The sequence below is a fragment of the Lissotriton vulgaris genome, chromosome 9 (assembly GCF_964263255.1).
Source record: "Lissotriton vulgaris chromosome 9, aLisVul1.2, whole genome shotgun sequence".
NCBI lineage: Eukaryota > Metazoa > Chordata > Amphibia > Caudata > Salamandridae > Lissotriton > Lissotriton vulgaris.
The window spans coordinates 392,600,538-392,621,105 of NC_141697.1; the positions used below are offsets into that span (position 1 = coordinate 392,600,538).

At 40.6% G+C, this 20,568-nt stretch overlaps 1 protein-coding gene across 1 annotated transcript in view; it reads left to right on the forward strand.

Annotated features, from left to right (window-relative positions):
- Window positions 1-7,363, forward strand: part of LOC147690174 (cholesterol 24-hydroxylase-like) — a 284,595-nt gene extending 277,232 nt beyond the window's left edge. Inside the window, exon 15 of the mRNA XM_086937768.1 lies at window positions 6,378-7,363. Within this exon, the coding sequence (XP_086793894.1) occupies window positions 6,378-6,536 (159 nt within the window). The 3' untranslated portion in view covers window positions 6,537-7,363. The remainder of the gene's footprint in view (window positions 1-6,377) is intronic.
- The last annotated feature ends 13,205 nt before the right edge of the window (window positions 7,364-20,568 follow it).

Consider the following 20,568-nt stretch of genomic DNA (forward strand, 5'->3'; position numbering starts at 1 on the left):
CTGAAGTAACCCCCAATCTGCCTCCGGGGGGGGGGTGGGCAGAAAGAGACACCAGGTTTTTTTTGTTGCCATTTTTAATTAGGGTGGGGCTGCCCGAAATGGGCATGCCAATGCCTCCACCCCCTGCCAAAATTACAGATAGATAGATTCCTTACCTTAGAATATCCCCAGGTGTCCGACTGGATACGGAAAGTTTTCGTCAGCAGTACCCCTGCACGTCAGAAGGTGGCGTTGTGCGGCTCCTTGTCCGTCGCTGGCATGGTAGGTGCCAAGATGACATCACGGAGACAACTTAGGCGCCACCCATGCGTGCTGACGTCAGTTATTTTTTGTTTCATGCCAGCAAGCGCAGATCCGGTTAGAGCACGTACCCTAATCACTTTTTTACTATACTTTTAAGACTTTTTGTTTCCTTCTTTTTTGATTCTTTGACTCCTGATGCCATGTAGGGATGCCTTGGTTTAAATCCTGCAGGGCCTGTCGCCGTATGATTTTATGATGCAGACAACCGATCTCAGCATGGCTTTACACCAACCGACCAATCCCAGCGCAGCACACTCTGACGTCAGTTTCACTCCTTACTGCTGCTCACCCTCCTTTACAAAATGTTCTCAAACACGCTCTCTTGGCAATTTACGTGCAAAACAAATGCAAAGCAATATCAATAACTCATTTTGTCTGCTCCTCTAAAGAAATTAAAGTATTCATATACACAAGAAACAGTCCAGAGTAACACTTTTAGACCTACCCTGACACACACTCAAACTAAACGTTCAGCGGGGTCTCACTTGGATTGATGCAGTTCCTCCTTGTGCACTGAGATTCGCTATACCAACTGTGGTATCCTGCTCTTCTTGATATGTATTTCTTCATTTGTATTCTGTGCCCGGCTGCTCAGCCATAGTGTGAATGATGTCATAGAATGTTCATGTGTGCCTGGTTGAGTGAAAGTTAGATGGAATGTGTGGGCTGAGCAGCTGGGATGCTGCTCCCATTGGTGTTTTTAACCTGCTTCCGCTACCTTATTACTTACAATTTGTATAACCAATTACCCCTACTTGATCTGAAGAATAAACTTTGATCTTGATTCATCAACTCTACCTACCCTCATTCTTATGATTTTACTCAGGCAATGAGCGGAAAACAGGCTTACTGTGGAGAAAAGGTCACTGCTGAAACATATGAGGAGAGTAGATTGAAATTGGAGTGTAATTACATCCAAGAGACTGAGAAGAATTAAGTTGATTACTAAAATAATCAGATTGAAGCATGTGAGGAGCCTGTGTGCCTGTTAGCTCACCCAATTTCTATTTTCAGCAGACCGACTCAGCCCAGGCCATTTTGACAGGCGCTGCTGAATTAACTTAACTTCGAACCCAACAACGACTTGTACTGGCGGTACTTATACTAATTGAACCTTCAGTTCCTTAAATTAATATTTACTGTGAGCTTGCTGAGAACAAACAGTGAGATTTCATCTGTCAAGCAAACCAGTGGACGGTCTTGAGAACGTTTAAATTACTTTATCAGCTATACAGGTGAAATGAAACAGACTTTCCTGCAGATGATAAGAACGCAGGGAATTGTAAAGTGTTTCAGGAGAGCAGTGGAGAGTATTTGGTGTCGCTTTATTTGAATGTTAAACTTTTTACATGTACTGTGGCAACTTGAAAGTGAACGATCCTGCGGAGTGACATTGGAGGACTTCTTTATCCTTGGCCCCTTGAAGTGAGCCTTCTGTAAATACACTATGGGTAAGCTGCTGCCTTACCCTTGAGGCTGCGTGGCACGCTATAATGCTGTATTTAAAACTAACCTGTGTGGACTCATGATCACTACTTCCGTGGCACGTGCAGTGTGTTTCTGGTGTAGTGCATAGTGCGTTTCTGTTCCCTGCATTTACTTTAGAAATTGAAAACTCACCGCATTCCTGCATGTGCAGAATCATCCTCTTCTTCTGAAGCTGGAATGTCTGGGAGGCTTTGGAAGCATCAAGGGAATACAGCTAGGTGGTATCCGTGGTGACTGCTCAACTAGCAATGCGGCCAGTGAACTGTCCCGACCTGTTGTGACATGGGCAAAGGGTTTCCTGGTGAAGGCATCATGAAGGAAGCTATGGTGCCTGCCTCTGCTCATAATTCTTGAGTATTTTGCTCTAGGCTTTTAAGTAAAAATAAGGTTCCTTTCTGGGTACTTTTCATGTATCATCTGTGCGCATGTTTATCCTTGAGGATCATATTGCAACCATTTGTTATGTTATGTTATGACAACTTATAAAGCGCACGATTACCAAGGGGTGTACTGGCGCTAGTTAACTTTCCATTGAACAGACCGCGGAAGTGGTGGGAGACAAAAGTGTCAGACCTATTTATCAAAGAGCCATGTTTTCAGACTTTTCCTAAAAGATATTAAATCAGTGGAATGTCTGAGATATTCAGGGAGGTTGTTCCAGGCTTTCACTGTCCCGAAAATAAAACTTCGGCCTCCCCAGGTTGCTTTTTTTATGGCAGGCACTGTAATCAACTTGGCTCCAGACGAACGAAGATTCCTTTTTGGTATATACCATTTGAACTTTTTCATCAAATAGTCCGGTCCAGTTCCATGTAGGGCTTTGAAAACTGTACACAGCGCCTTAAAATTAACTCTGTTTCTCACTGAGAGCCAATGCAGTTTTATTATTCCTCTAGAAACTAAGGCAAACTTAGATATGCCGATAAGAAGCCTAGCTGCAGCATTTTGGAGCATTTGCAGTTTATTCATAAAGCGTTCCTGGATATTTAGGTACAAGCTGTTACAATAATCAAGCTTTGATCAAACCAAAGCTGTAACCACCGTCTGCCCAAAGGTAGAAAAGGCAGAATTTTAAAAATTAGTTTTAAGAACATATGTGGTTTTAGATGAAACTGCATTTATTTGGTCTCCAAAATTCAGTTTGTCATCAACAATTACACCTAGGTTCTTCTCCTTCTTCGCAGGTAACGGAAGGAAGCCCATGGATGACGGCCACCAATTGGGGGTCTAGAAGTTAGGGTCATTACCGAATAGAATTACCTCTATTTTGCCAGAGTTAAGTTTTAGACAATTTTCCCCCATCCAGCTGCTTACTGCTTCAATGCAATCCTGAAAACATTTCTCCATCCCAACCTTCTGACCGGGTAGCATAGACACCACAATTTGGGTGTCGTCTGCGTACGAGGTAAGATCGAACGCAAAAGCGCTAATGAGTGGGGCTAGTGATGAGACGTATACATTGAACAACGTTGGACTAAGCGAGGACCCTGAGGGACTCCACAAGGCAGCACAAATGGTTTGGAGTGGTAGTTGCCCAGAGACACAGCTTGACTGGATAATCCACTTTTCTCTGAGTAATACTATGAATTGTCTCCAGTCCTGGCATTTGTGAGCAACATCGGGTGAGATCTCGCTCACAAGTGAGTGGACTGGAGTTACGTGCTGCCTGTTACTTAAACCTTTGATGCATGTATATTTTGAGATACTCTAATTCACATTTTTACTTAATACCATACTGGGTTTGTTGGTGAAGGGTTTTGTAAATGCTGCTATACTGGATTTTAAACATGTGATTAAGTATGTTCCATGCTAGTTATAATTGCCTGCATGTCGGTATTTGTGCCATGCTGAATTTGTGTTTTTTATGGCGATTTGTGAATTTTGAATGATTTGTGAATTTTGAATGATTTGTGCTGTTTTTACTGTGTTTTCTTCCTAACTTTATATGCTAAGGATTAAATTCCTGTGTGCTGCATGTGGGTTAGGCCGTTGAGAGTGCAATTGTTACTTCTTTTGTAGTCCTTTCCTACGGTTACTTTTTACAGTATTTTACATTACATACATTTACGAGTGTTGGGGCCTGTAATTTGCATCCCAAAATATTCTTACTGTTGCTGGCGATGAGGCAGAGTTATTGTAACCCAAACTATAATTACTTCTACTAGCATTGGGTTACACCCAGACAGTTCTTACTTAAAAACTATTTTGAGGAGGGCAAAGTTTGTTCTCAAACTTTACTTGAATTTTCTCTTGGTGGACATGTTGCTGAGTTCAAACCATTATCGATGGGGCATATTGAGCCCGAATTTTATTTGCATTTTATGTTGGTGGGACATGTTTTGCTCCAACCATTTTGAGGGGGCGTATTGGGACCCCAAACTTTGTGTGTTTTATGGTGGTGGGACATGTTGTTTTGCTCAAACCATTTTGAAAGGACATATTGCTAACCCAAAATTTACTTGCATTTTCTGTTGATGGGCACTTTTTTCTAGCTCAATCCTTACTACCATTTTCTGCTGGTAGGTCACGTTTTTGGCTCAAACCATTTTGTGGGGGTATGTTTCTACCTCAAACCTTTCTTGCATTTACTGATGATGGGCATTTGCGCCCAAACTGTGATACTATTTACTTTAACTGGGTGCATCCCTGACTTCCTGGTTCTCACCATACTATTTTTTGGTAATAGAACATTTACTTTGCACCACCCATTCCTTTGGGCACATGTATTTTGTCCTTTGCTGAAGGGGAGAGAGTGTGTGTAAGTGTGATTTCTCTCTGTGTTTCCATCCTATTTGTGTTGTTGTTTGTTATTGTATTTTTAAAGTGGAAGGTGTGTGGTATCCTGCTCTTCTTGATATGTATTTATTCATTTGTATTCTGTGCTCTTCTGCTCAGCCATAATGTGAGTGATCTCATAGAATGTTCATTTGTGCCTGGTTGAGTGAAAGTCAGTTAGAGTGTGTGGGCTGACCAGCTGGGATGCTGCTCCTGGTAGGGCTGGTAACCTGCTTCTGCTACCATATTACTTACAATTCCTGTTGTTGATTACCTCTACTTGAACTGAAAAGTAAACTTCCATCTTGATTCCTCATCAACTCTTCCTACAGTCACTCTTACAATTGTACACCAACCACACCTCACAATCATGTAAACATAAAGTCCCTATCTCAATTGTGCTGTTGACGGTGTCTCACGAAAAAGCACCACAACACAGCAGGCAACTACAATATAGTGTATTCTACACTTTGTAATACCATCTATAGATCTTAGGCCACATTGGACCTGATAACCACTGCAACTTCTCTGCATTAAGCACCACATTTACACAACAACATATAGCATCTCCATGGAACATCACACAATCACTGCAAAGCACTGCAAGCAAAGCATAAACAATTGCAAAGCGCAACCCTATTAATACTCACACCTCTGTTGTAGCAACCCGTTCCTGGACCATTGGATTTAGGGGTTTGGACTGGGTTTAGGCAATTTCTAAAAAGGAGACCCTAGCTCCCTCACTTCAGTGCAAACCCGTCCAACAATGCTACCAGTTGATCGACCACTGGGCCAACCTCTTACGATTGGTTTTCCGATGGATCTTTCTTTGCAACTGAAAGGTGAAGGGAGTTAGCACTTGGTCAAGCAGATATAGGTAATAGTGCAACCAATAAGGACCAGGAATCAGTAATAAAGTCTAGACGTTTTATTGCAAGTTAGCAGTACTGTTAATGTAAATAAATCTCAGCACCATACTGTGAAGGTACAGAATACCAACTGGCTAGCCAAGCCTCCTACAGAAGTTCAGACGCATCAGTATGAGACAAAGGAGGAATACACACACAAACACACATCTTTGCAGGCTTCATCACCAAAGCACACAGCCAGTCCATTAAAGGCAGTGCAAGCCCCAGTCAACACACAGTGTATTACAGGGGCACTCAATGCTCACTCCACCCCGGCCAGATGAGGCTAAGGCCGGGCTAAAAGGGAATGTTTAGAGGAGATTTAGCAGAGGTGGGTCAACGGCAAGGGGCCATGGGACAACGGAGCACTCTGGTATGAAAGCAGCTGTAGGTGTAGATGACGACAAACTTCTACCAACATGCAAATTATCTGCAGCTTCACGCATTCCCGCAGTGGTAGTGCAGTGGTTCCATGGCATGTCCTCTGCACTTAAAATCACATGTGAAAATAAGCACATGCCCTGAACCTCTTGGGGGTTTTCCCCTGTCAGCTGAAAGGTAACACTGCTCTTATGGCGGGGAGGACAGCTTATCTAGCCCAGAGAACAGCCAACAGAGACTGGCATCCTAGACGGTAGTCTCCTAGCGTCCTTGAGGGCCAATCACCAGAGGGCACTACATAGTGAGGACTTTAAGACCCACATCGCTGCCTGAATGGTTGTTTAATCTCTTTACGGAAAGCTACAATTGGCCTATGCCGGTTTGCATATTTGTTCATGGAAAGTTATCTTTTTGATTATGTGAGGCTGCTAATTTTACCCTAGATATAACGATCAACTGCAAATTCCCCAACGCTTCATCACAGCTCATGTGCTTCTGAATATTGTTCATGTTTCTTCACAGATGGAGGCCAAAGTGGTGATGGTGAAACTGTTACAAAGGTTTGAGTTTCAGCTGGTGCCAGGACAGAGCTTTAAGATTGTGGACACTGCAACACTGAGGACGCTGGATGGTGTAATCTGCACATTGAGACCCCGCCAAAGCAGAAAAGGATCTGAATGATTTGATTTCTTTGTTCTTTTTAAGTTTTTTAAAAAGTGAATTTGGAATCGTATAGAGGAACGAAGCAAAGTTGCGTTCCTTTATAAGTTAACATTACACCTGAGGTGACATGCAATATCTTGTACATTTAGTTAGGTGTATTTTATTCATTACAATCAGGGCAACTGGAATCATGTGAATATGATGCCATTGCGTTTTTTCAATAATGGCATTACAGCACTTGGCACATAATCCAAAAATGTAGCATTATTTGCAGTTACATAGAAAATAGTTTGTAGCTAAAAATAAAAAAAATACTTCACGGATAGTGCAGCACTATGCCAGAGGTTTACCAGTCTCCTTTCAGTTGCTCATTGCTGTATTCACCAATTAATCGCATGAGACAAATCTTTTGCCCACATAGTATTGGTGTGTCTTAAAATGACAAATTGTCAAATAAATACATACATACATATATATGTTTATAGTTCCTGCCTTGTGCTCTGGTCCTCTACTGCTGCATCCTTTCAGTGGCCCTGCTTATGATATATGGTCACGCCATCCATCACCCTTTCCCATCACCCCCACAAAATCTTTGGTTTAGGCTTTTCTATGCACAGCACTCTATTGGTGGTTGACAATGTATATAAAACATGCGGATGTTGTACTGTGCAAATAAATGCATCATGAAGCAGCGTGTAGTGTTTTACAAACTATATTTTAGGCCAATTAACTTGAGTTAGTATCAAAGCTATTTGTATGCTTTGGCATATGAAGGTGACATGGTGATGGTTTCCAGATGTTCTGTGTTAAACCACAGAAGTGCAATAAATATTTTACCTTAAAAAGGTAATGTCAGTGTTTTCAATAGCTATACCTTTTTCAAGGAAGTTATCTAAAAAAGTGAGGCCTTTCTTGAATTTTGTAATTGTAAGTTAAGTGTTCTGTCCGGGAACTTGCTTTTCATGGTGTCTGTTTACAAGTTTAAAGAGAGTTTTATTGAAATCATGAGGATGAATTCATCGAAATAAATATGAATACAGCATTGGAAAAAGGAAAAGTAAACAGTGACATTAATAAACATAGACCTAAGGAGGGAGGAAGAAAGGAGGAGGACTTGAGGATTTACAATGCATAAACGTCTGACTGTAAGTATCTAAAAAGCATGAAATATGTAATGTTATGTAACTTATAAAGCGTGATCTCCTGCCCAGGGGCGTCTTGGCGCTATAAAAATCTGATGGGGCTGAGATAGTGACCTAGTTGGAATAAGGCAAAAGTGCAGAACCAAAAACTTCTACTCCTGAGTGAAAAGCCAGGTTTTTAAGGCTTTTATACAGGAAAATAAGGATGGAATGGTTTTTAATGTTAATGGGAAATTGTTCTAAAGGATGGCAGTGGCCTTATAAAGCTCCTTCCACCCCAGGTAGCTTTTCTAAAAGGGGGGACAAACCGGTTCCTTACGAGGCCCGATTGGAGTGTCATTACTGGAACGTACCATTTCAGTTTCTTTTTAAAGTGTCTGGCCCAAGTCCATGCAAAGATTTATAGGCCATTCATAGAGCTTTGAAACTGCATTGTTGCGTGACTGGCAACCAATGTAATTTCCTAATTGCTCCTATTTTGCAATACCTGAAGCCTCTGAACGAGTCCCAATGCAAATGTGAGATACATACTGTTGCAGTAATCAATCCTTGTAAGAATGAGTGCCATTGTTACCATTTTGAGTGGCTCAGTGGCAGAAATGTTTCTATTTTTTTATTAACCTTAGGGAACAGAAGGCCGCCAAGGTTATTTTGTTTACTTGGTCCCTACATTTTTTTTCCTTGTCTACCATGAATCCAAAGTTTCTAACTTTGTTTGAAGGTTCAGGTAAAGAGTCCATCTCAGGATGTCACCAGTCTGGGTCCAAAAGGAGGGATTTTTACCAAAAATAATGACCTCTGTTTTATTAGAATTTAATTTGAGATGGTTACAATCCATCCAGTTGCTCACCTCCCTCATGCATGAGCTGAAATCTGCACCCAAATTGGTTTCTGCGTTAGCCAATAATACTACAATGTGGGTATCATCGGCGCATGAGACCAGGGAGAAGCCTATTTCTTTGATAATGGACGCTAGTGGGGCAACATAAAGATTGAATAGAGTTGGGTTTAGGGCTGAGCCCTGGGGAACACCACAGGGCTAGGAAAAAGATTTGGTGGTGAACTGTCCCATCTTCATATTATTTTGTATATTTGCCAGGAAAGATAGCAAAATATCTAAGGCCGTGCCTTTTATCTCAAGCCTAAGCATACGGTCAGCCAAGATCTCATTGCTGACTGTATCAAAAGCGGCAGAAAGATCTAGGAGGATCAGTGCAGTTATCCCACCCCTATCCAGTACTTCTTGTATTTCCTCTGTTGCTATCACCAGAGTGGATGCTGTACTGTGATGCTTTCTAAAACCATGTTGAGTGTCATCAAGCCAAAAATGTTCCTCCAAATATTCTGAAAGTTGTTAGTTCATTATTTTTTCTAGCAACTTGGTAGAGAAAAGTAGTCTAGATATTGGCCGATAGTTATTTGGGTCTTGGGCGTTCAAATTGTCTTTTTTTATTTGGGGGAGAATAAAGGCTTGTTTCCTGAGAGAGGGAAAGTACCCTTTTGCAAACATATGCTCAAACAAAAATTTGCCCAAGATTTTGTGCTACTTGAGCAGGGATCATATGCATGATGTTAGGTGAACACTGGTCTTGAGGTGCGCCCTATTTGATGAGTCCGATAGACTTTATAAGTTGTTCTTCTGATGGAACATTGAAACAGGAGAGGCTGACATTATCCGACAGTCCCGTTGGAACATACTCCTGATAATTTTCTGCTCTATATGAGGTAAATTTATCAAAGATATTTGCGACTTTCTCCTGAAAAAATTCTGCAAGAGTATCGCACAATTCTTGATTTATTTCCTGTATTATTTGAACTAGCTGCTGTTATTAGTTTTTTATCACTGAGAATAGGGTCTTATTAGTGTCAGATGTAGCTTTTATGAGCCTCAAATATTATTGCGTTTTTGCTTCAGTGATATTTATTTTGTGTTCGGCTAGTTTAATTTTATATTTGATTTTCTCATCTACATCATATTTTTTTCTCCATTTTTGTTCTGGTCTCCGACAGTCTTGCCTTGATTGTCTGACTTTCTCGTTATACCAGGGTTGGGATCTTTTTTTAAAAGTGTTTTTTTGAATTTTTGGGGCAACCAAATAGAGAATAGAGTTCAGCCAAAATGCAAAATGTTGTACACGATGCTTCAGGTTTTCCTCTGATTGGCAGGGAGGGACGGCTGCGATGGCCTCTCCCAAAGTATCTGGCCAAATTTTGTTCCAGGCTCTACTTAGGGTATGTTGGGTGGTGTTTCTGGTCATAGTTGATTTTGTTGTCATCATTTGCCAGTTAACAGCCCAGTGGTCTGACCAAATCAAGGGGAAAGATGGGAGTACCTAATATCAGAGTAATTGGAAAAAATCCCATCCAGCATGTGCCCAGCCTTATGCGTTGTAACTTTAGACAGACCAACCGTATTCATATTATCAATCATTTTTTTTTTAGTCCGGATCAGATTTTATTTTCAGGTGAAAATTAAAATATCCCAATACCAGAAGGTTCTCATTAATAATATCTGATTCTATTAGCGTACTAAGCTTATCTGCAAACCCACATCTGGATCCTGAGGGGCGATAGACTAGAATTCCCTTGATAACCCGTAAGTCTATAGGCTGTACAGAAAAAACTACAGCCTCAAAACTGCGAGATGAGTGGCGCAAAACTAGTTTTATAGCGCTTGCGGTAAAAAAACGCCAAACCTCCTCCCCTTTTTTGTGATTGTCTATCTTGACGAAAAACTGCGTAACCAGGGGGAGTGGCAGCAACAATGTCTGGGCCCGAACTGGCGTCGGCCCATGTCTCTGTGACAAATGCCACGTCTGCTCTTTGTGTCTGTATTAAATCACAGAATTCCAGTTGATGTTTGACCAGAGATCTGGTGTTAAGTAACATACACAATATAGTTGCTCCATTGTTGCTGGAGTCCCTTAGGTGTTGCTGAGCAGTTATCCTAGTAACCGTTGGGTTGCTAGCCGCATGGAGTCTAGGGCCTCCTGTCTGGTTAAAGTCTGGTACCTGCTGGGCAGTCGTGTTGGGAATATTATACATAAGAGCCAATAATGCATCCCTTGAGTATTTGATTGTATCTTGGCTTTTTTTGTGTGAAAGGACCAGGGGGAATGGCACTATGCACAGGCCATGAGCAATCGGGAATCAAACAGTAATAATTAGATTTTTTTAAAACATTGCAATGGAAAATGGAATCAGAGGGGTTGAAGTACTTTAACAGAGCCATCTAAAAACGGAGTAATTGGTGTCCAAAGTTATTGCCGTTTCAAAACAAGAGACATAGGGTGCATATAAGCAGTATCTAATCTATGATTGTAACACACTGCGTACCATCATGCTTTTGACGACAATTGCTTAGAGTCCTTTCAGTGTTTAGTGATTTATTGAAAAGCAACTGGCAACAAAAGGACTATTATTTGAACAATAATTGAGCCCACACAGTATAGACGCTGCCTAAGAAAACATTCAATGTACATTAAGGGGTATTTAAACAAAATATGGAATTCATTTGATCCCCAACCTGGTGTAAGAAAGTGGAAACATAGGGACAAGTGAAGATTACTTGTTTAAGGTCAGATTTTTGTGCATTTCTGTTCTAGAGGCTACTTTCCTGGATATATTTGCGGAGCCACAACGCGATTAAGGAGACCCTCCCTAACGAACCAAGCACCTCAGTGGCAATTTTGGAGGAGAATCGTGGAAGCGGTAGTGTGCTTGGCGAGCTGCGGCCACGGAAGGGCGAAATTCTGGCCTAGATGGGACCGTGACTTCACGGAGAGACATGGAGCACTAGCACGGCGTTTCCCAGATACGCCCAAAACGTAGGCTGCAAAAGGCGTAGGGCAGCACAGAATGGTTATTCAGCCCCACGAAACTATTTTCAGGACTCTGACAGCCCTTTCCATCATCCGTCACGAAGGATGCTGGAACTTGCAGTTCCTGGGTCACCACCAATGGGGAGGATGCACTTTGAATATTAATGAGGGACTGCATTTGGCGCCAGTTTGGGGGAATGAAGGCATCTGATGAAGGAGACACTACTCCGAAACGCGTCATGCCAACACCATTCTGAATGAATTAATAAACCTACCTGAGTACTGCCCGCTGAGTCTCCCGTCGTTTCTGTTCTAGAGGCGACTTTCCTGGATAGATTTGCGGAGCCACAACGCGATTAAGGAGACCCGCCCTAACGAACCAAGCACCTCGGTGGCAATTTTGGAGGAGAATCGTGGAAGCGGTAGTGTGCTTGGCGAGCTGCGGCCACGGGAGGGCGAAATTCTGGAGTAGATGGGACCGTGACTTCACGGAGAGACACGGAGCACTGGCACGGCGTTTCCCAGATACGCCCAAAACGTAGGCTGCAGAAGGCGTAGGGCAGCACAGAACGGTTATTCAGCCCCACAAAACTATTTTCAGGACTCTGACAGCCCTTTCCATCATCCGTCACGAAGGATGCTGGAACTTGCAGTTCCTGGGTCACCACCAATGGGGAGGATGCACTTTGAATATTAATGAGGGACTGCATTTGGCGCCAGTTTGGGGGGAATGAATGCATCTGATGAAGGAGACACTACTCCGAAATGCGTCATGCCAACACCATTCTGAATGAATTAATAAACCTACCTGAGTACTGCCCGCTGAGTCTCCCGTCGTTTCTGCTCTAGAGGCGACTTTCCTGGATATATATATATATATATATATATATATATATATATATATATATATATATATATATATATATATATATATACAACGGGTGTATACCCAATTAACCCTTTAATACCTGGGTGTGGGACGTAATTGTATACACATCACCTAATGTTTTACAATACAATATGACATGAGACCATGACAATAAAGTAAAACAAAAATGAAACAACAAAACGATAACCCTACAGAAATATTTACACTAGTGTCTCCCTCTAGTTGTAGGAGAACCACTAGAAGGAAATCTTCAAAGTGTAACACTCAATGGCTATTCTCACAATTAGCCTAACTCAAGTGTAACACAACACAGTTCACATAAATCTCTATTATTCCAAGATTCCTCCACTGATGTGTCGATGTGACCATGTTTCAGCCAGGTCTTCTTTGGCTTCTTCAGGACAGGGTTAAATATAATAATCTCAAGAGCAGTCGGAGGTGATTTTTCAGGTGCTGGGACAAATCACAACAGCCCCAGTTCTATATATCCTCTCAGTCTGGAACTTCATCAGCTTTTAAACTTTCACCGTCCTGTAGTCCATATCCAAAAACAAATTCATTGGGTCAAGGAGGCAGAAAAACTGACCGGCTCAGCCGGCAACACCTCGCTGCACTGGCGTCTAGGCATCCATTCAAATGCTGTAACATGTCTAGCATGTGTCTGGAGTATCTGGATAAATCCTAAGAAGAAGAACAGGCGTTGGAAAAATGTATTATAAACAAAAAAGATTGTTTGTGTAGTATTAGCTGCACAAGAGGATTTCCTAATCCTGATCCAAATGTGTTCCCATGAAGAGATAGCCAAGGTAATTTGAAGGTCATTTTCGCATACAAGTTCTATTAAGTATTTTGGATGATCACTTATTGTATGTTGGAGGAACAAATAAATAGAAGAGGATTTTGGATTTGTGTATAAAAGGTTGGTTAAATTAATGGAGGATGAGAGATAGTGAGGGAAGCCAACTGAAAAAGTGTATGATTGAGATATGATATTTTGGAGGAGAATACATTTATGACAAGAAGTAGATGATAAACCAAACTTTGCTGAAACTTCTGAGAAAGAAATAAAATAATCATTATTTTACAATTGTTTGACCCAAAGTTGCCCTTTAGTTCTTCAAGAGGACCAGTAGGTATGTATATTATTTGGTTGTATAAAATGATTATGCCAGATTAAAGACTCCAAAAAAGCTCAAAAATGTGTAGGGTGACTTGAAGTTACAGAGATCAATAGTTTACATGTATGTCGAGAAAACGGGGTACATATCTTCCGAGACGTGTGCACAAATGTGAGGATTACAAGAAATGAGTGGAGAGAGAAACTCTCCTTCTAAGTCTACCTCTAGTGGCGTAAATAGCGACGGAGAATATAGATAATGAACAGATTGCTTTAAAATAAATGCCTCTCGGTAGTTAGCAAAAATCCAGGAAATGTACACTCCCCCTGCTTAAGAACACGTCAGTTTAGAGAAGGATATAAGATTTGTGTATTATTCCAAAGAAAAAGAGGGTACATTGGAATATAATTCTTGTATAGGATTTGAGCGGCATATATATAGGATTTTAGAAATAGTAAATATAATAATAGGGACTAAGATCATTTTAATTCTATCTAACCTACCCCACCAAGATAAGTGTAAAGGATGCCATCTAGAAGTTAAGGAAGCAATGGTATGACTGCAGACATCTAAATTAATGGAAATAGAAATAGGAAGAGATTGAGTGAATACAAGATCGAGATATTTGATTTGAGTAAGTCTCCATTTAAATTTGGAAGAAATTTGTGTGTGTCAGTGTTCAATTTATAACCAGAAATTATAGTATAAGACACAACCTCTGATGAAAAAGTGTGAGGAATGACGTTTTGACATAAATAATAAAATATCATCTGCATGTGCTGCTAGTTTGATAATTTGAGCATTGTAGGAAAAAAGGTGATAACACGTTTTTGTCTAATTATGGACAAAAAAGGTTCAAGTGCCAAATTAAAGAGAAATGGGGATCAAGGGCCTCCCTGCCTAACTCCCCTGCCTAGAGGAAAGAAAACAGAAGTAAGACCATTATGGCAAATGGCAGCTTGAGGTGACGAGTACAAAAGGGAGACCCCATTAATGAGTTTAGGTCCAAAACCAAACCAACGCAGAGCATGAAATCAAAAAGACCAGTTAGCCCTGTACAAAGCCTTCACAGCATCTAAAGGAATGGCTGCCAAGGGTTCAGGAAGATCAGCAGACTTAGCTAAAATATCAAAGAACAGATGGGTGTTGTCTGAAAGTTACCTACCTGAGACAACCCGGATTGTTCCTTCCCTAGAAGATTAGGCAAAAGAGGCTGGAGTGTAGTGGCCAGTGCCTTGGTGAAAATGTTATAATCTAAATTAACCAAATAAATGGGTCTGCAATTTTTGAAACAACACATTCTTTACAGTCTTTCAGGATAAGACAAATAGGTGTTTCAAGAAAGGAACCAGAAGATATAGAAAAATCAGAGAAAGATTGAATTAAAGTTAGTAATTTAGGTAAAAGAATATGAGAAAAATGAACCTAAAATTCTGCGGTAAAACTGTCCGTTCAAGAGCTTTATCTTTTTGAAGGGAAAGCATAGCAAGATGTAGTTCTGAAAGTGACAGTTCATTTTCCAGAGAGGAAAAATCTGTTTTTTCAATAGAGGAAAGATATAGTATAATGTCTTAATCCGAAGCTGAATGTTCAGGTGTATATAAATTGGCATGAAAAGGAACTGAATTGATCCAAACTATCTGAATCAATGGAATAAGGATGGCAAATATCATCTGTCATGAATTTGTAAATAGTCTGTTTTGTTTAATTTTAAGATAGTTAGCTAGCAATTTGCCAGATTTGTTTTGACCTCCATAATATTTGGCACTGGACTTAAAAAGATAAGATGAGGCAGACTCAGTGGATACTATTTTTACAGATCATTTAGCTGCAATAAGTTGTTGGAAGGACTGCTGTGTACGAGAAGTGTAATAAATATGTTCAAGGCATTTGATGTTCTGAAGTCATGTTTTGGAATGAGCCTGGAATGCTTTCCTTTTTTTGAACACAAAATGTATAGTTAAAATCTTGAGCTGAAGCTTTAAAAGCATCCCAAATGGAACAGAAGGAAATAGTATCAGAAAGATTAAAATGTAAGCATTCATGAAAAAAGGAAGTGAGGGAGGGAGTAAAGTCAGTACCCTTCAGTAAAGAATTATTGTTCTCCACCATTTAGGATAGTCTCTTTTAGTTAAAAGGTCTAGTTGAATTGACACTGGAGCATGGTCAGAAATTAAAATGGTGTCTATATCTGCACTGTGCAAAGATGATAGGATGGAAAAGTATTGTCTGTCCTAGATTGGGTTTGATGAACTGCAGAGGAATAAGTGTTTTCCCTTAAGGAAGGATTGCATAGTTGCCAGGCATCCATCAGGCGGCATTGTCTAATAGCATGTACAAAAGCTTTGTGTAACTTGGTGGGAATATAGTGTGCAGAAGAGTGCCTATCTACAATAAGATCAACACAATGATTACAGTCCCCTGCTAGTATTAGATTGTCATCCGAAGGCTGTAATAATTTCTGGGCAATAGTGGACCGAAACTGACAATCAAGAGCAGTAGGGCCATACACTTTAAACAAAATGATAGGAACTTTTTTGATAGATAATGTGAGTACCAACCATCTACCTTCTGCATCTGTCTCTTGTGAAAGCATTTACATCTTTAATGATTTATGGCACAGGACAGTGACAACATTTGTTTTACCATTGATAGACCAGAAAAACACTCCCCCCCCCCCCCCACTCAACTATTGCGTATTTTTACACAATCCTGTACTTTAAGTGCAATTCTTGTAAAATTGCAATGTGAACCTTAAGGTTTAACAAGTGCAATAAAACTTGCTGACTCTTGAGAAGGGAATGTAACCCCCTGACATTCCAAGAAACTACTGTGACTAACATTGAAAGTAAACAATGCAATGAAGACAATCAGCCGTATCCTTGCAAAAAGTAGGAGGCATCACATAATTAAATGCAAATGAGAAAGACATTAACAGCAAGAAAGTGGAGAATCGTGTCCAGAGACAAAATGGAAAGTATGAAAAAAATAAAATGAAAAACAAGTGAGTTAAAGAAGGTAGGAAAAGGAAAAAAGAGAGTATAGGAAGTAGAAAGAATGAAAAAAGAGTAGGATAAGAACACCAACAAACATGCCTACAGACACCGTTGATAAGGACGGGGGTGCAGACCACGGGAAAGACGGGGCATCAAGATCCCAGAGGAAGGAGAGGCACATGAAGGGCAATAGTACACATGAAGGGAGACAGGGACAAGAAACAAGACGAGATCATTCCTGTAAGGAAAAGAAGGTTAGAATTAATAGGAAGCAATAAATAGTAACCCAAAATGCTGCCAAGCCTATGACAAAAACCAAAAGCAAAAGTTAACATTGGAAACACATTTATCTGACGTATAAAAACCAAATATCAATGCATAAGAATCATAAAGAAGCAAACAGGTAAAAACGTAGTATCATTTAAATGAATAAGGTGATTCAGTCAAATCCATAGTCTCTGCTTTTTGACTAGCGAGAAATTATTTTAAGCGAGATGGATCTTTACAGGTATTGAGCTTCGAGAGACATGGGTGAAAAAGTCCAAACCGGGCTCCAAGGGAGCGAAGCATCGGATGCATGAACCTTAGCATAGTCCTGAGAAAGGAATAGATCATTTCTAGACCAGGACAGACGTTTAAGTTGTACAACAGAGGAAATTACCTGCATTAGTTCAGTGACTCTTTGAGGTTTCCTAGTTGCAGTCGAAACCTTTGGAGAATGCAAAAGTTTATGACCTTGCTGGATGTTAAAAGATGGACCTTCAGCAAGATTCTAAAGTTGTTGTAGGAAAGTCTTGTACAAAAGATATAGAGTTAGTACCCTCTGTGCCTTCTGGCAATCCATACATTTGAGGTTTGTTCATTCTGTCAAGATCTTCTAAATCCTCAACCTGTCTGCACAAGGTAGTTAGCTTTTACTGAAGAAGAGTGACCTAAGGTGGAGTATCCCTTAAATCAAAAATGTTACGCTCTCAAGTAGAAATGCACTCCTCCATAAAATTCCATCTTTACGAAAGATTTTTTAATCTAACGTTTGTTTCTTCCCTGAATTGGCAAAAAACTCTTATTTCCTCTAAAAGCAAATTTAGAGGAGCATTAGGAGGAGATTTAGAGGGTGACAGTGGCTCTTTTATTGAGTCTTTACGTGGCGCTTTGCTGGCAGTAGGTTGAACAATCACAGCAGGCATGACTGAGGGAAGGGATGTGCCTGCACTCGTGGAAGTCGAGAAACCCTCCAATCTAGAATAACTGTGAAGCACAGAAGCAAGTTTATGGGACTTGTCTAAGGAAAGCTTGGTCAAGTACCACTTATGTTGTGACCTGCCCATACACAAAAGCCTATTAGGAAAGGCTGTGAGGAAGTGTCTTCATAAAAAATGTTTTACAAAAGGGGAGGAATCACACACCTGACCAATACTTGAAAAAATCTCCTCAGAAAGGGCTTCAAGTGAAACCAAAACACATTAAAACATGTAATTGCAAGCCCTTACAGAAACGAGCAAGTGAAAAAAATAGCCAAATACTTGCTAAGGAAAAGACATGACCAAATGACTCAAATTCTCCATGTAAAGGCAGTCAGAAGAGAAGTGAATTTACAGAAATAGAAACAGCAGCTCACAAAATATCACAGAGTAGAAAATACCAGCTACAGACGTGTTCCTGCTACAAGCTTGGCATTCCCAGTCATGCCCCAGCTGCGTTGTTAATCTTCAAAAATAGCTGAGGAGATGGCTGCCATCATGCTTCAGTGCATCTCCTCAGCATGCCATAAATCAACAGCAACCCATGAAAGGAAGACACTTTCCCAGCAGAAGAGGAATTATGTACTCCCAGGCCATAAAGAGGAGATCAGCTGCATCCTCAGAGCTTCCTGGAGAAATTCCTGGTAGAAAAGCTCAATAAATAAAGAAAAAGCAGCCCTAATGAGGGCTCTTCGTGCGCACTCGCACAGAGCCTCAGCGGCACGCTGCCATCTTTGACCACTGCCAAGCCCACCCCCTCAAGGTGTCTGTTTAATCCTAAAGTCACATTGTAACCTTACATCTCACCTGTACAGTAGATTCGCAAGTCATTTTCTTAATACGGATTACTAGTGATGGCACAACTATGCTGCAGTAGTAAATTAGAGACATATTTTTATACATGGGCGGAAGGTATCCAATAATACGTAATTGTTAGCATTGACAAGGGCACTTTGAGTATGTATGTACATATGTCTCCCTCACTCTCTCTCTCTCTTTGTATATAGAAACATATATGTATGTGGCTCAGGTTACATATGAGGTAGAAGGCAGAAAAGTTTGCAAATGTAACTGAATGCCAAGATTCAGGTGATATTCAATTGAGTGAAGGAGTGAATTGGTTGCTCCTGGGTTGTGAGGGCTTGTTGCCCTTCATCTCCCACTATCTTTGGCAAATGAGAGGGACTACAATTCACTTGGCCGAGGGGATATATTTTTGGCCTACACCCCCACCTTGCCAAAGGGTGACAGGGATAAATTGAAGTGTCTAGGTTGGATTGCTTGTTAAGCCCATTCCTACTGTCTGCATTACCAGGTGCAAGCTGATGCACCCTTCCTCACCCAAGGGCAGAGAGGAGTGTTCCAATCTCTCACATTAGCATGGTGGTTTAGGAATTGTCCCAACACCCCCACTAGGTGCTTGTGCGTGTAACCTCCAATAACCCCAGACTTGCCTAAAGGTTGTGTATGCCTGTGGACCCTAACTGCTCAAATACTTGGTTCACCCTCTAAAACCATAATGTGAAGGTGGGCTGGGACAGCTTTGTATTTTTTTACCTTCCAACGCCCATGAACCTTGGGAAGATGAGGGATTGTATTATACATAAAAGCATGTTGTATATGTTCACGTTTGCAATCAATAATTCACGTATCCAGTGAACATTTAAAGATATATTCAAATTTGGGGCATGTGGACAGTCACATTTTTGCTTTTATCTCCCATATAGTTAGATACGGTTTCACCAAATCAAGAGAAGGTAATTAATTAGGGACATGCTGCCCTGCCATTACAGTTTGGTGCATTTTAGGTTGGCCTTACCCATGGATAACCTTTCTTATATCAGACCCCATTCTATTTGAGAACATGGCAAGTTTTGAGAGACCCTTGTAACTTTTAATACATTTGATCTGTCTGCCCAAGTCCCCACATTTTCCTATGTACGGTGGTGATTAAACACACTTGATTGCACACTGTGATAATTACTCTCAACATAATAACAAATGAAACATTATGTAGTTCTTAAATATTATTTTATTCCAACCGATTTCTAATCTGAATTACCCATTATATTTTTGTCTGTTGAAGTAGTCACAATAAGAATGATTAAGTAAATGGTTACACCTATAAGAACTAATATTGTGCTGGTATTTTAGGGCATGTTGGACCTGTCCCTCTCTTTAGGGTCACAAGCAAACGTTGTGCCTTCACTCCTCCTGTTTTCTGAGCCCATGTTTGTTGGCTTTTAGGATTCTGTGCACTTTACCACTGCTAACCAGTGCTAAAGTGATTGTGCTATTTCTCTAAAACTTGGTAGAATTCCTTACACCTCATTGGCACATTTAATTTTCTTATATGTTCCTATTAAAGTGGTACTACATATACACAGGGTCTGTACATTAAATGCTGTTAGTGGGCCTGCAGCATTTACTGTGCCACCCACTTAAGTATTCTTTAAAACCATGTGTCTGGTCTGCCATTGCAACTTGTGAACAATTTCAAACTGCCACTTTGACCACACCTAAAACTGCCACTTTTACCCCACCTAACCCTCCATTTTAATGCATATACATCACCCCTAACGTCCGCCCTAAACAGTCTTTAGGGCAGGGTGAAATGTAATTAAGAAGTTGTTCTTTTAAGTTTTACATTTTCTTACAAGGGGGTGTTCTGGCCCCTCTTTTACTTATTTTATATATTAACAAGCTACACCCCCTTTGTAATCACAGCCACCCCAGATGTACCAAAAATGAAAGATCTTCTGCACCCATCCCTTATTTATGTAGACAAGGCTGTGCTGATGGCTCGGACCCCAAAGTCTCTGTGATTGCCAGTAAACACCTTT